The sequence below is a fragment of the Porites lutea genome, chromosome 9, assembly GCF_958299795.1.
Source record: "Porites lutea chromosome 9, jaPorLute2.1, whole genome shotgun sequence".
NCBI classification, from domain to species: domain Eukaryota; kingdom Metazoa; phylum Cnidaria; class Anthozoa; order Scleractinia; family Poritidae; genus Porites; species Porites lutea.
The window spans coordinates 2156679-2170991 of NC_133209.1; the positions used below are offsets into that span (position 1 = coordinate 2156679).

The 14313-nt window shown below is 38.8% G+C and overlaps 3 protein-coding genes across 3 annotated transcripts in view; 1 reads left to right on the top strand and 2 right to left on the bottom strand.

Annotated features, from left to right (window-relative positions):
• The window catches only part of LOC140949281 (uncharacterized), a 178400-nt gene that overhangs the window by 77524 nt on the left and 86563 nt on the right, over positions 1 to 14313 (top strand). The gene's annotated exons all lie outside the window — the stretch shown is intronic.
• On the bottom strand, positions 2853 to 4776 carry LOC140948339 (prolactin-releasing peptide receptor-like). The gene has a single exon (XM_073397573.1). It carries the CDS (start codon positions 4410 to 4412, stop codon positions 3228 to 3230), a length of 1185 nt encoding a protein of 394 aa, XP_073253674.1. The 5' UTR covers positions 4413 to 4776; the 3' UTR covers positions 2853 to 3227.
• Positions 9979 to 11492, bottom strand: LOC140947880 (neuropeptide FF receptor 2-like). The gene has a single exon (XM_073397092.1). The coding sequence runs from the start codon at positions 11186 to 11188 to the stop codon at positions 10172 to 10174; it is 1017 nt and encodes a 338-aa protein (XP_073253193.1). The 5' UTR covers positions 11189 to 11492; the 3' UTR covers positions 9979 to 10171.

Genomic DNA, 14313 nt, shown 5'->3' on the forward strand with positions numbered 1-14313 from the left:
TTCAGTATTAGGGTTGGGAATGGACGGACTACCTCTGCGTTACCAGCATTGAAAAATCTAATTCCACGTCGTTAGTTTGAATAATTTCTAATTCGTTTCTAAAAACGAAAAGAATCAGGGTCTTGATCAAATAAGGTCTTTTGTCTTAAACAGAGCAGCAAAGTGAACAATTTTTGTGTCAAACAGGGTCCGGGTTTGAAGGACTCAACAGCCCACCCCTACCAAAACATCCCTTGAATACCCCCCGGTACCACACACACTGATGTTACTGTGGCTTAATCTAGGAAAAAGTAAGACTGATTTCATACCTTGTAAGCTTGCTTTGGGCTATTCAAGAAAGAAAAACAACAACAACAAAAAAAACAACAAAAAAGAAAACGGTGACTTCATTTTTACTGCAGGGGAAATTGTAATTTTTGGTCTAGCAGTTTGTAAATTTTAGAACAGTTTCGCAAGAATTTCAAATCAAACCCACGATAAATGGTTGTTTATGAACTCACAAATCAGAGGACATGGAAAGGAAATTTATCACAGACGACTACAAATAAAGCCGTGATTGAATGTTTTTAGGACAAAAGGTCGAAAAAAATATATCGAATCGGAAATTTATCGGGGACTTTTTGGCAATGTCCGTGTTTCTGATTAAATTCCCAGCAAATTTTATTGAGCATCTGCGTTTGCCGGTAACAAATCAACGATCGACATATCTGGAAATATTTTTGAGGTTGATTTAACATTTACAAAAATTCAAGCATTCGCATTTTTAATACAGTAACGGAATCACTTTCTGGCAAAATGAATTCCGTGGAAAGAAGTGAATTAATTAATTAATTAATATCCCTTCAGACTGTCCTATCACGAAACGGTGATAAAGTTATTCTCGGAGAAAACCATTTTTTACTAAAATTTAAAATATTCTGATTACTGTGTCCAAACTTTTTTAAATTAGAGGCAAAATAAACAGATTCAAAAGTAAATGTAGATATAAATACATATTTTGAGGAACTAACCTTGAGATGTCCAGATAAGGGCCTAAGGTTGAAAGCTGGTAGATAGATAAGCAAAATTTTCAGTCGGACATAATATTGTAGTCTTGAAACTCAAAGAATAATTAAGCTGTTAAAAAGTGCTAAAACTGTCATGATACCCAAACTATTAGAGCCATGGAGGAAACCGCGCGCCTAGAAACCCATTTATTTAGCGCGATTATTACGTTATCACAGAGATAACGCCAATATAATTTTAAAGAGAGTCATTCATTTTTTTCACTTTTCAATAAATTATGTCAGATGCTTAAATTAATAGCAGATAGCAGTAGGGCTATTACTTTATAGGAACTTATTAGGGTTGCGGCTCCTTGCTTTTTAATGAACTGGTTCACAGTTGCGTGTTTTAAACTGAATTTTACGGATATATTGTAGAGCTCTACTTATAATTCCTCATCTTTCTGGACTAAAAAGATGGCCGGCTTCTAATTCAAAACATCAGGTCACCTGTTCCAAACGCATTGCTTACAAAAACATATGCAAATTGTTTTTAGTATGTTGTATACAGAATTACTTGCATATGGCAGTGTTTTCTTTCACGTGTCGCAATCGCCAGGTTTTCACTTACAGAGACCTTGCATTTTCTTTCATAATCTAGCCCAATTTTTAACTCTCAGACTGAGATAAGACCCACCCACTGCTGTAAACTATAAAACCACCGCTTTCTCCTTTGCGGGGGCTGCGCCCTAGGTCGCACGCAATCACATCACTGCAAGGAGTAGCACGTCCGCATAAACTGCTAAGTCGCGGCCTTTTATATTGCGTTCGCTCAGCTAACTTTACAAAAGTGTTTATGACTTTGTTAATCAATAGCCGCCCAAGTCTTGAGTACAGTTGTCAGTTGTGGTATTGTGTACAGGTCTGTCTTGTTTAGTGTCATTAATTGGTTTTATAACAGAATTACACTCTGGTTTTACTATCCCAAAAGCAGACAAGGCCAGATGTCCAGCCGCAAAGGTTCAATCTAAAATGAAAACTGAAACAGCTCTATTCATTTCATTTTAAATTTCCTCTGGCGGCTCTGGTGGGAGATAATTCAAGACTGCAATTATTTTTTCTGAGTCATCAGAACTGACATAATCAAATTGTGCCCATTGGACATCAAGAGTTAAATGGCTAGAAGTTGCCAACATTGTCTAAAATAACAAGGAAATTGAACATCAAATTTATTCATTTTATAGGACAGAGCTCAAGTGATTATCGATTAAAACGCAAGACGTCTGAATTTCTTTTTTAAAAACCCGATGAAAGATATGAATATAAAAGTGTTTCGATCATTGCCGTTTATCTCCAAAGGTCGGACAATTAAACTGTGGGAGTCAACAGAACAAAACGGATATTTGTAAATGGCCAACTTTATTTGTGGCCACGGGCAATAAGTAACCTCCATGAAATAATTATCCGGTGTTTGATTCCTTCCAAACTTGAGCACTTATCCGTCGTTTTAATTAAAAATGGAACAAGAAAGACTCGTGTCGAGTGAAAATTTAGTGGGAATCTCCGCGATATCTAAAGCCCCAGTTTGTAACTCAAAGGCGGCTTAACGCAAACTGAAAGCTAGGCATTTCCCAAGTTAATTCTTACTCTGATTCATGAGAATTTGTGATGTCGGAGTTTGACCATTTCAATGATCAAAATGGTAATTGAAAGAAATAAAAAAGTCGGAACTTAAAATCGGGAAAAGCGAACCATTTAAAATTTATCACGCAAAGCGTAAAATAACACACTAGATAAAATAAATTATTTTGTTTTAACCGTACCAATTAAGCGACCGACCCCTCATAGAGGCGGTTTCGAGAAACAGCTCATAAAAACGATAATTTCCCCACAATGTATGCAAATTACACCAATATGCGCTGAAATATTTATTCACAAGATATGTTGGGTTTTCTACACGGGTTAATTGGCATCGTAGCATCCACATATTACATAGGCGATTACTATAATTTTATGTGACAAATTAATATTAAAATGACGAAGTAATTTTCGACTTTAATTTTGTTTAGCTCTAAGTTTCAAATGGCTTGTGTCATTTTGTGTTCGATTATAGTTATTATTAAAGAGACAAGAAAAGAAAGCGAGTTTTATAGAATGAGTTTTTGCATTACTGACTTGGCTTTAAAGCCTTCCTGTTCTTTCAGTTCGGCGTTCACTGACGCTTGTGCACAGTACAGTGTCTGTTCACAGCGGCTGTTCAATTTCATCTTTCTCCAGTCGTTCTTCGTCGAAATCTACTGTTCGCTTTGGGACAGAGTAGAACGATGATTTAATCGGGCTGTTCTGAAAGTTCTCTGTGGCTTTACCATGTTTACAACAACACATTTTCACTCCGTTTCTTAAGTCTGCGCTCATTGCATACAGAATGAAAGGGTTTATTACATGTTTCAGGTAATACAGAGCAAGCGCTATAAGGTCTAAATACTCAAACGTTGGACCAATCGAATAGGGATCTGCAAATTCGCGATAAAGCATCGTGATTCCACGAGGGAGATGACAAATTTGGAAAGTTATGACCAAAACAAGAAGCATTTTGACAAGTTTTTGTTTACGCTTCATACTCGCAGCCATTCCCTTGCACGAAACTCGCGAGTCAAAAGAGGTCCCCGACTGCACCCTACTTTCCGTTTTGGCTGCTACCATGGCAATTACTTCACTTTTGCTTTTCAAGGCTCGAATGATGCTTATGTAGGCATAGCTCTGAATGACCAGCTGAACCACGATGAAGATCACCACCAAGTAGGTCTCGTAAACTCTGCGATATAGAGTAGTCCAGTCTGGAAAACAATACACCACCCCTTCGAAGGTCTGCAGTTTAAGCGGGAAGGTTAATGGAAGACCTCCAAACATGTAACAGAACAGCCATATTCCAAAGATGACAATTTTTGTCTTGCTTGATGACGGTCTCGCCTTGAACGGAGTAACCGTCGCTCTGTAGCGTTCCAAGGCTATGGTAGAATGTGTCACGACAGATACACACACCATTACGTCTTGTAGAGGAGGAATCAGGCGGCAGAGGGCGGAACCAAACGGCCAACCGATATAGTACAGCTCGGCGATTCTTAAAGGCGCGGCAATCACTGCAACACCCAGATCCGCCAGGGCAATGTTGGCCAGCAAAAGGCCACATGGATTTCTTAACTTCTTCCGCCGCAGGATGGTGCCTAAAAGCGAAGCGTTTCCAACCAAACCGAACGCGAAAATAGCAGAAAAGAAAGCGACGACCATGATGTTGTACGACATCGGATCAAACAGCTGGACTTGGTCCTGCTCAGATTGTTCGGTGCCATTGCTGGAATCAGTTGTCATGTTTCGATGTGCTGCTGTCCGGGGATCGTAGCTAAAGTTTGTTAACGCTGTTTGTGCCATTTATTATTGAACCGCTTGTGTGCGCTGTCAGCTTATTATTTATTCAAGACGTAAGTTTGTTAATTTTGGTAAACCCTGCAAGACCAAAAAAAGGAAAAAATGAAACGCAACTGCAAGTCTATAAAATCAGACGAAAAATGCTGATTATGTCTATGCGGCTGTAATTTAGAAAGCAATTTTGTTATTTCAAGCCATCAAATTGGTCCTCAAAAACTTATGAATCCCGCCGTTAAATAGTAATTGTGTCACTCAACCGCGTCGGTGATTCCCTCCAACATGGCGGAATGTATTTTCCAATCTGTGTTGCCAAAACTGAACCGCAAATTTACGGTAAGTGTCCTAGCAGATAAGTAATCATGTGAAGCACTTTGTAGAAGAACTACAAAACTAAACCTGGCCTGTTGAAGTGCGAAACGCACGTAATTCTTTTACAATCCGGATATGCTGCGCTTAAACTATGAGAGGAGGGTCAGGTTTGTCGGCTAGACTAGGAAGGGGTATTTCGCAGAACGCCGAACGCAGAATGACCCTGGAGTATAGTGATCAGGATTAGCCAACTGAGTGAATCAGGTTTCATTTAGGGTCATTATACTGGGAAAACTTACCTGAAACCTGATTCACTCAGTTCCCAAACCCTAATCACTAAAAACTCAGTTCAGGGTCATTCGGTTTGCATTCGGCGTTCTGCAAAATAGCCCTGCCCCGTCAGGTAAACAATTCGAAAAAGAAAGATTGCCGCAGGTCTTATTACACTTGATGTCATTTGGTAGCCACTAACACCAAGACAAAGAGAACATTTTTTCGATACGGGGGAGGGGGTTAATAATGTAAAAAAAAAAATTACAAAAAGGCAGTTTGCCTTTCTTTCACGAACACGTTCCGCCTAGTCAGTCGTTTAACGTAAACGTTGTTCGTACCTTTCAGATAATTACGACGGCCTACATGACGTACAGCTCACTCAGACCAATATCTCGGCAAGGCTCTGTTTTTGCAATCGAGTAAAGACTGTAATTGTATTCCAATTTCTCCTTTAGACGGCTATGGCAGTGTGTGTTTTTTGAGTGACGGACGTCAATAGATTTCTTCCTTTAAAATGGAAATGCGAAAGGAAATGACGCCGAAAGGCGGCGATAATAAAAAGCAAAGTTTCACAATTATCATGATTTAACTTCTTGTTTCTCTGCCTCGGGGCTTATGGTAAAAAAATCTAATAGACGTATTCATTCAAGTGCTATTAACACGTTTTGTTTTTGTTAATTGCTAGAACATCCTGAAGACCGAGTTGCATTAACAGGCTATAATCAATAAGCTTTTAACAACCTAACACGATAACTTGGCAAATAAATATTTTGCTATATTTATCATCAACATTGACCATATTTAAGTTCTATTCAAATATCATTATTTTTCAAACTTCCTTCACAACTAAATGCATAAGCGTTGTGGCGCACAATTTTTCCCATTAAATGTTACTGAAAAGACCCTCTCGGCGCGGCGAGTAAAGTCTAACAGGACCAGGAAAGAGGAATACAATAAATTTCAGTAAACACCCGTCAGTACGTTCAGTAGAAAGTAAAACTAAGGAAGGAAAACTATAGCATGTCAGAAATATTCTGATTGAGTAACTGATGGGAAAATGTATTTACATCATGACCAAATAGTCTGAGATAACACGTATGATGAAATATCAAAATTTTTTTGCTATATTATTCGTTATGGTACCTTTTAATTACCAATTTTTGCTTACTCTGCTTTGCCATTTATATTTACCATTTGTTCGGCTGTATTTTCTTCAATTTTGATTATGTTATTAAGATATTACTGATAACTGAAAAATCTCTTTTCGCGTGGCTCGGCACTTGTGAGATATCCTTATATTGGTCTTGCCCTTGGTTCAGTAATCTGAGTAATATTCTGTTTTCGGAGTCGAAAAATGAGTCTAAAATCGGCTCAGTATTGAACGACAGACCCATCCAGTAAATATGGCACGGGAGATCCCACTAACCGAGTAAGTTCAGTAAGTATTAAGCGATAAAAGTTCAGTGATGGTAGTGAAATTGAAGAACAAGGTAGCTACCTCAACTCAGGACGCTGTAATAACTTTCGCTGACGAGTTAATTGCGAGGTGTTATTTAAAAATTGCACCTGTCAAGCTACCGTGGGAATAAAAAACTCTTTAATGAGCTATAAATCCAGCTGCTCTTTGAGTTTGATATATTCGTGTCCAGTCCCTCTTTTGTTGTTTAGCTGCAACATATTTCCTGTTAAAACATTGGCCACTAGAACAATAGAGAAATTTAGAACTACGTTTACGGTAAACGTCAGAAATGAGTTGACAATTTCTCAAACTATAGGAAATGAGCAAATAAAAACTCTCCAAGTTTATTATTATGGATGAAAGCGGCATTTAAGTTCTAATTTCTGTGTAGACAAACTGAACAGTACACGACAGGTATTAAAAAAAGGAAAATTTGGTCACGTGCTACAAATCGCCATTTGCCCAAAGATACACTTGCCTCGAAACGCTTAACTATTAAAGGATTTATTCCATTTGAAACATTTTTCGAGTCAACGATGCAACTCAGTTTTCGTATCAGCTTCTTCTTACGTCCTGACCTATTTGAACTGGATCGTAACCTTCTCCTAAACGTTTATACTTGCTCAAAGCAAAATTAGTTACGTGAAAATTTTCAACGCTGATGTCAACTCCTAGAACAATGACAGCTGTTTCAACGATTGTGCCAGTTTAAGCATTTTTAAGTCGCCAAGAGTACTTTTCGCCTCCGTTGCTTCCTTCTTTATTTGTAAACAGCCTCTGCTTAACTTTTCCAAGATCTTCACTTGTTCAATCTGAAATAATCGCGCAAACACTTTTAAACCGCGCGCCATGTTGAACAAAACAAAGAAAACTAAGTTTCCTGAGACGAACTTCGTGTTTCTGTACTCTATAATACATGACCAGTGGACAAGGACCAATAACAGCGCCTGTCGCATTCACAAAGTTATATAAACCTTATTTTAAACGGTAGACGGCTATTAAAAACATTTATACATCTATACATATGAGGGTACCCCACTTAAGAACGCCACCGCTCCTCGACCGTCACACCGGAGGAATTCAGACAGACTGGTTAGTTTTAAAATTGTCGGTGGTTACCTTGATGGGACGAAGGAGTGAGTACTCAACAAAGTTTCATAAGGGGCGGCTCCGCCCCGAGGCCCAACCCCTTACACACTTTTCAATACCATCTTCGACAGAAAAGGTTCCCCTTTAGTATACAGATAACTTCTGTGGAAAAATGGTACCTCTTTCTCATGCTTAGTTTAGAATTTTGCATCTTTTTAACTGCTGTAAATGCACTGTATTTGAAATATGAATAAAGCACAAAACCAGAACGTTTTCTCCACTTTTCACAGCCATACATTCTATTCCGAAATGATGACAGATTTCCCAACCCTTTCGTATACCTCGAAGAAGAAACGGAAGTAAATTGATATAAACTAGAGAATGTTAAATCGGTGCGTAAATCAAAGTAGGATTTTTTTTCCGTATAAAAAAAACAATACCAAGGCTAGATAAAAAAAAAATAGACTCTGGCGAGCCATAACAGACAGGCTAACCTTGAGGCCTGCCTATCACTTTGGTCAGGTTTTTAAAATTGCCCCCGCGAAGGTGGAACTCAGAACATATTTATGAGATATAGCCCCCGGGGCGAAAGGTTTCTGCCGTTTCCAAGCGAAGTAGTATCGCTGTTCATTTCCTGTTTTACTTTGTATTTCACTAATCTCTGCTCTGAGGAGCAGTTTTCCGTTGTTTTCACACATACTGCTTCTAGTCCACCACATGTTATATAAACAACAAAGGAACACATCTGACCTCCCCCATTAACCATGTTAAGCACAAAATCTCATGATCGGATAACTCAGCTTGAAGATCAATTTTAACTATTTCGTCAAATAGTCAAAGAATTCGACTTTCTGTTTACAAACGGAAATCACCCAAACGTGAAAAGCATTGAAAAACATTTGTTATAGAGTTTGGTGTTTTGATTTTTACTTTCTTCTATGTTAAAGACGTTTGCAATAACTGTCAGAGCAGGTCATTCACACTAACTGACAGTATAGAATGATTGTTCACTTGGTCTCACGCTGAGTTCGGAGAGAGATGAGTTGATTTCAGTTAAGGGTGACAGTCCGAGTAGTTGGTATCATTAAAAGTTAAAATCGTATCAAACCACCCCGAAAATCATTAATTCGCTTCGATTATCTGAAAAAAATGCTAGGTTCTTTTGATCTTATGCAGTATGGTGTTAACTCCTGCACTGATGACCGTGAGACAAATGTGGAAAAAAGAAAAAAAACAGCCAAAAAAGCCTGGCAAGAGATTTACTCCTTTAAAGCACCTGGATTAACTTTTGAACACTTAAACAAAGATGACAAGAAAAAGCTAACGTAGTAGTGGTTTAAGGTCGTTTAATCTGGAAACTTCGGTAAACTTTTCCTGACCTTCGTCAGACAGGAAATAAAAAAATGTCCAGGACAAGAAAAGCAAAGAAAGGATAAATTCACACTAACAGGTGCCAAAGAAGTTTAGAGAACCCAATAATTTAGGCCTAAACATAAAAATCTCTAAAAATGCTCCAAAAATCTCTACCGAAATTCCCATTTCAATTGACTGTCTAAAAATCCCAAGAATTTCTAAACATCTCCAAACCCCTCACACTTTTGTGCGATAGTTTTCACAGCGCCCTACTTCCACTTATAAAATAAATAAAATCGGAAAGAATATCAACCCAATGACTTCACTCAGACCGCTGCTAGGTTGGATTGCAGGCACTACTTAATAATTGGAAAATTTAAGGAACAGTATAGATACTTAACGGTGGAACCCCGATATAATCGAACCTCTACATAACGAACGGTATAACGAACGATTTTCTTTACCCCAGAAATAGTAAAATATATTAAAAAGAACTTCGGTATAACGTAACCTCGCGCGTTAAAGCGAAGACACTTTGCCAGTCCCTTGGCCCTTCGTATATCGAGGTTCCACTGTCGATTTAACGAACCTCTATATAACGAAGTCCTCGTTTTAACGTACGATCTTTTTTTACCTTTCTAATAGTAAAATGTGTGACAAAAGGACCTCGATATTACGGAACGTTTTTTACGAACAAATGTCGCCAGTCCCTTGGCCCTAATCGTTATAGCGAGGTTCCACCACAGGTAGCCCAAGCTCGAAATATGAGCATCGGCGAACATCGTCATTATTGCGTAACATTCGAAATATAAGGATTTGTATGGGGAAAAAACCTATCGTTTCTGTAACCTTCGAAAATGAAAGGATTTCAATAAAAAACAGCTTACCTTACTTAAATGGGTGTTACGTCCCTCCTGTGTAGTCCAGTCGGGCCGATATATGGCCGTTTTATGGGTTTTGGGGTAAACGGACGGTTTTCTCTACCTTTTTATAGAGAGAAAACAGTTTACACAAAAACCCATAAAACGGCCATATATCGGCCGTATTTCGAGCTTGGGCTACCTGTGCTTCCACTGTAGTTGGATTATAATGGCAGTAGAGAAAATCAACGACAAACGAACAACATTTTGTGAAAATCGCCTAAAAATCCTGCAAAAATCCTTCATCTTCCTAGAAAATCCCTTAAAATTTTTGAAATTCTTCTGATAACCTAAAAATTCTAAAAAATTCCGGCTTTTGGTGCGTAAGCCAGGTCAAGTTGTCGAGAGGCCAAGCATTATTATTGACAGATGATACGTAGACAGTTTGAGCGGCGAAACTCAGAGCTTGTGGCAAAGAGAATAATAGGATTCATGACATGTTTCAAATAGAACAAAATTAGCGTAAATAGATAGATGTAAAGAAAGGCACTCATGTTCAAATCCGCTGGGTCGGAAAATCCATAAATAAGCATCATCACTCCGCGCGGAATATAGCACACTTGAAAGGCAAAAACTAAGATGGCCAAAGTCTTAATAAGCCGCCGGCGTTTCTGTTGCTGTATGGCGCGCGTGAACAACGTGTTGTCAGTCAGCTGGTCAGTCAGCGCACTCGAAGGAACGAGCCTGGTTTGTAGTGTTTTTAGGATCTTGAAGTAAGCCATTGTCTGTGTGAACAGAGGAATAGCAATGAAGACAGTAACAAGGTAGACTTGATAAATAGGACGGTACAGCTCGAATGGAAATTGGACCACGCATCGTTTCATACCTCGTCTTTCCACCGTGATCATAATGGGGGCGATTGGTAGAGAGGAGGTTATGTAGCAAAGTGGCCATATTGCGAAAATTATAAATTTTGTGCCCCGTAGTGTTAGACGTCTTTTTAAGGGCCGTACAATCGCGCGAAATCTTTCCATTGCGATCGTTGTATATGTTGCTACGGACACTGTGACGAATAACTCTTGCATTGGAAAAAGAATTTTGCACATGGTGTCTCCGAATGGCCATCCCACAAATTCGTCGATAATCCGCAACGGGGCAGCCAACGAAGCAATAGCCAGGTCACTTACAGCGATGTTCACGATGAGAAGATTGCAGGGCGAACGCATCTCAGGGTATCGGTAGACGGTGAAAACGATGATAGAGTTGAAAAAAACTCCGAAAAAGGTCACAGCCGAAAAGAGTATTGTTGTTGTGATTTTATAGGCTTGCTCGTATGACTCATCCCAAGATGAAGGAGTTGTTGCAAATTTGTCGAACTTTGATGTACCAACAGAAGAGAAATTTTGTGAGATAGTCGGGCTTGCAAAATTAGCCATCTTCGTCCCTGTAACCTTGATATAGAGGAATGGACAGAGAATTTTGAAGTCCTGCCTCCTTCAACCTGTTAAATCGATATAGATTTCCACAATAGCAAAACTTGATATGTCCTTTTCACCTTCTTTAAGTGTTTGCTGACACAGCATCCAACCATTCACCCGCCTTCATTACCCTCATGTTTGTGACTTTGTCCGCATGAGGTCAAGACAGAAACGAGAGAGAATGTCATCGTTTCCCGGGTAGTGATGAATTGTCACACGTGCTTATGATAACATTTGATAACTGATAGCTTTCCTTTGGGTAATAAAATATCACTCAGTTTTGCATTCCGAAAACTCTAAGCATAAGCGAAGAAGGCCAAGGCACGTGCTATTTTGTGATCGGTGGCCTGATGAACGTGTTGGCATCACAGTCAGATATTAGATTCACTAATATAATAGTGCACAAATACAGAAGAAATATTTTCTTCACGCTACAAATGGAAAAAACATCTGATAAAGCGCTCGAGTGGACCACACCTGGAACGAATTAAAAAAAGGAAACTGGAGAACGAGGAATGCAGAGTCTGGAGTGTGGAAAATAAAGAGTAGTGGTGGAAAAATTAAAAAAAAGAAAGAAATGTGTAAAACTCTTAAAACAGGAAGAGGTATAATACTTGATGGTTGACTCACGCAGTTTAATCTAATTTGACAACAACAGTCAACAATCTGACTTCATGTATGGTTTTCACTAGATTTACTAGCGAAACAAGCAAAAGCGCGAGCATAAGAAAAGGTTATGAAAGCCAGCAAAATCTTGAGAATGAATAAGTGTTCCTTTTTCTTGTGCTTATGATTGCGTCTGTGTTATGCGTGTGAAAACGGAAGGAAGGCGATCTGTTTTTCTTGGCCAGTTATACTAGTTCCAGGATCAGGATCGCTTTGGCAAAAATCATTTGATGGCCGTGGAATAAAACTTCGATGAAAAGTTCGCAGAGCAAGTACAAAGTGTTGTACGACAAATATAGTCGCGATCTCAGGGACAGAAACCAAAATGTCCACAAGGGGAATGAGCTGGCCACAAAAGGGTTTTGTTTTTATCTCTTTCGCTATAGCCTCCCTAGCACTTTCTACGCCAAGTAATAACAGCGCTTGGGGTCTGTTTTTAGAGAAAAATGAAAATTTTAAAAAGAACATGGTCTGATAATTTATTGATTGTCAAATTAAACAAAATTTGATTAAATCAATTTTCAAAGAATGCAGCGCTTCCTATTTCCTATCCTTTCCACCACAATCCACATTTTTGACACACCTCATTTTCCATACTCCGCACTTCCAAAACTCTTTTCTTTCTACTCCACACTCACGTTTTCCATCTAACCCAAAGAGACACTAGGGCCGTTTGAACGAGGAAAAAAAAAGACGCGTCTTACATAGGACGCGCGCGTACTAAATAAGACTCAAACTATCCCGTATAAACGGCACATTTCGTTTGAAATTTAGCGAAGACGCGTCTTATCTAAGAACAGCCCCTAACACCTGTTCTTCGATAAGACGCGTCTTTGCTAAGTCGCGTTTATACGAAATAGTTTGCGTGTTATTTAGGACGCGTCTAATGAAAGACGCGTCTTATTTTTCCCCGTATAAATGGCCCTACTATTTCCTTACTTCCAATCTCACCTCTAAGGTCAAAACGTGAATTTCACACGACAAAATTGAAAAATTACGGGTATCATAAGACTGCATACTGTAATGTTGACTTTGTTCATGGCGTAATTTCCTGTTTCATTGCACACAACTGAATTAAAATTTCGCACATTTTTTAAACTTTGTTCGATTTTGGAAAAAAATGAGAGTTAGGATAGTAGAGAACCGGGATTTATTATCTTGTCTGCCCTGCTCATGTCCAGGGGGTGAACTCATAAGGATCAGGGTATTCACATTAACTATAACATTTAACGTCTTGTACAGGGTATAACCAACATCTCTGTTTATGGAGTTTATCATTATTACACAGAATAAAGCTGTAGACCAAGTGGCAAATTTTGTGCTTGAGAGAATTTTTGACGGAGAGCGTTCAATGGCTTCAGGCTTCAAGGGAGTTTATAAAAGTAACACCCTATCCAAGCTTTCGTTAAGTGTCCTCAGGCTAATCATTCCTTTTTTTATTTATAGTCTAGTCTGTGGCAATTGTGGCAGACAATTTTTTTGAGCTGCGTTACAAAAGAAGCCACATTTCATCGGAAATCAACAGGCAAGTACTATAGTTAAAAAAATTAGACTGCAAAGAGCATAATTCCCTAACACTATCGGTAAAACTTTAATATTATTAGGAAGTAAAAAAAATAAATGAATAAATAGAATGTAAAGACAAGTAGTTAGTCAAGGTACAGGAGTAAAAGTAAAGCAAATCATTGTTTTGTTCGCGGGGAGTCCTTAATGACATTAGTATCTTAAGTGAGAACACTTTATCTGAGTAAAATCTCTCCGCGAATTTCGCCGCCCTTCTTCCAAAGCACACCGCAAACAGATAACAGTTTTACAATCAACTTTAGACGTTTAGTTATTTGATAACTCCTTTCTATCGGCAAAATATGCTTTGTTCCTTTTTCCTCCTTTCCAAAAGTTTTTGAAAAAATTGTCCTTCTGGTGTTGAGTCTGTTTGAGTCTGTTTCCACCAAACAGTGGCCGAAAATAAAATTCGCGAAGCATTTCGAATTGCATGCTGTGAAAATTCGAATACTTTCACGTAATAACATTGCCTATTAAATAAGTTTCATTCAAATCGTCAAACTAGAGGGATTAAGAAATTCTCCGGCTTCATGTGTTCATTGATTTTAAAGTTGGACGGAACGAAAGGAGGATCATTTCCCGTCTTTCTAGCAGACGACGGGGGGAAATACAAGCAGAAAGAAAGCCCTGTGGCGCGGGCGAAAAGGAGCCTTAAGTTACAACATCACGTACAATTTATATTTTTAAACTTCCCGGGGGGAACTCCGGGGAATTCTTGGTGGGGGCGTGCCGCCCCTTTCTTCAAATCCTGACCCTATTTCCCGGGGGTACTCCCTTATATAAGCCATATAGGTATGTGCCGCCCCAAAGGGTATGGTTTTTGCATCACGGGTATAGAAGTTTAGTCGTGATTC

Excerpts from the sequence above, each read along its gene's own strand:
- LOC140948339 (XM_073397573.1), bottom strand. The coding sequence starts at position 4,412 with ATGGCACAAACAGCGTTAACAAACTTTAGCTACGATCCCCGGACAGCA.
- LOC140947880 (XM_073397092.1), bottom strand. The coding sequence starts at position 11,188 with ATGGCTAATTTTGCAAGCCCGACTATCTCACAAAATTTCTCTTCTGTT.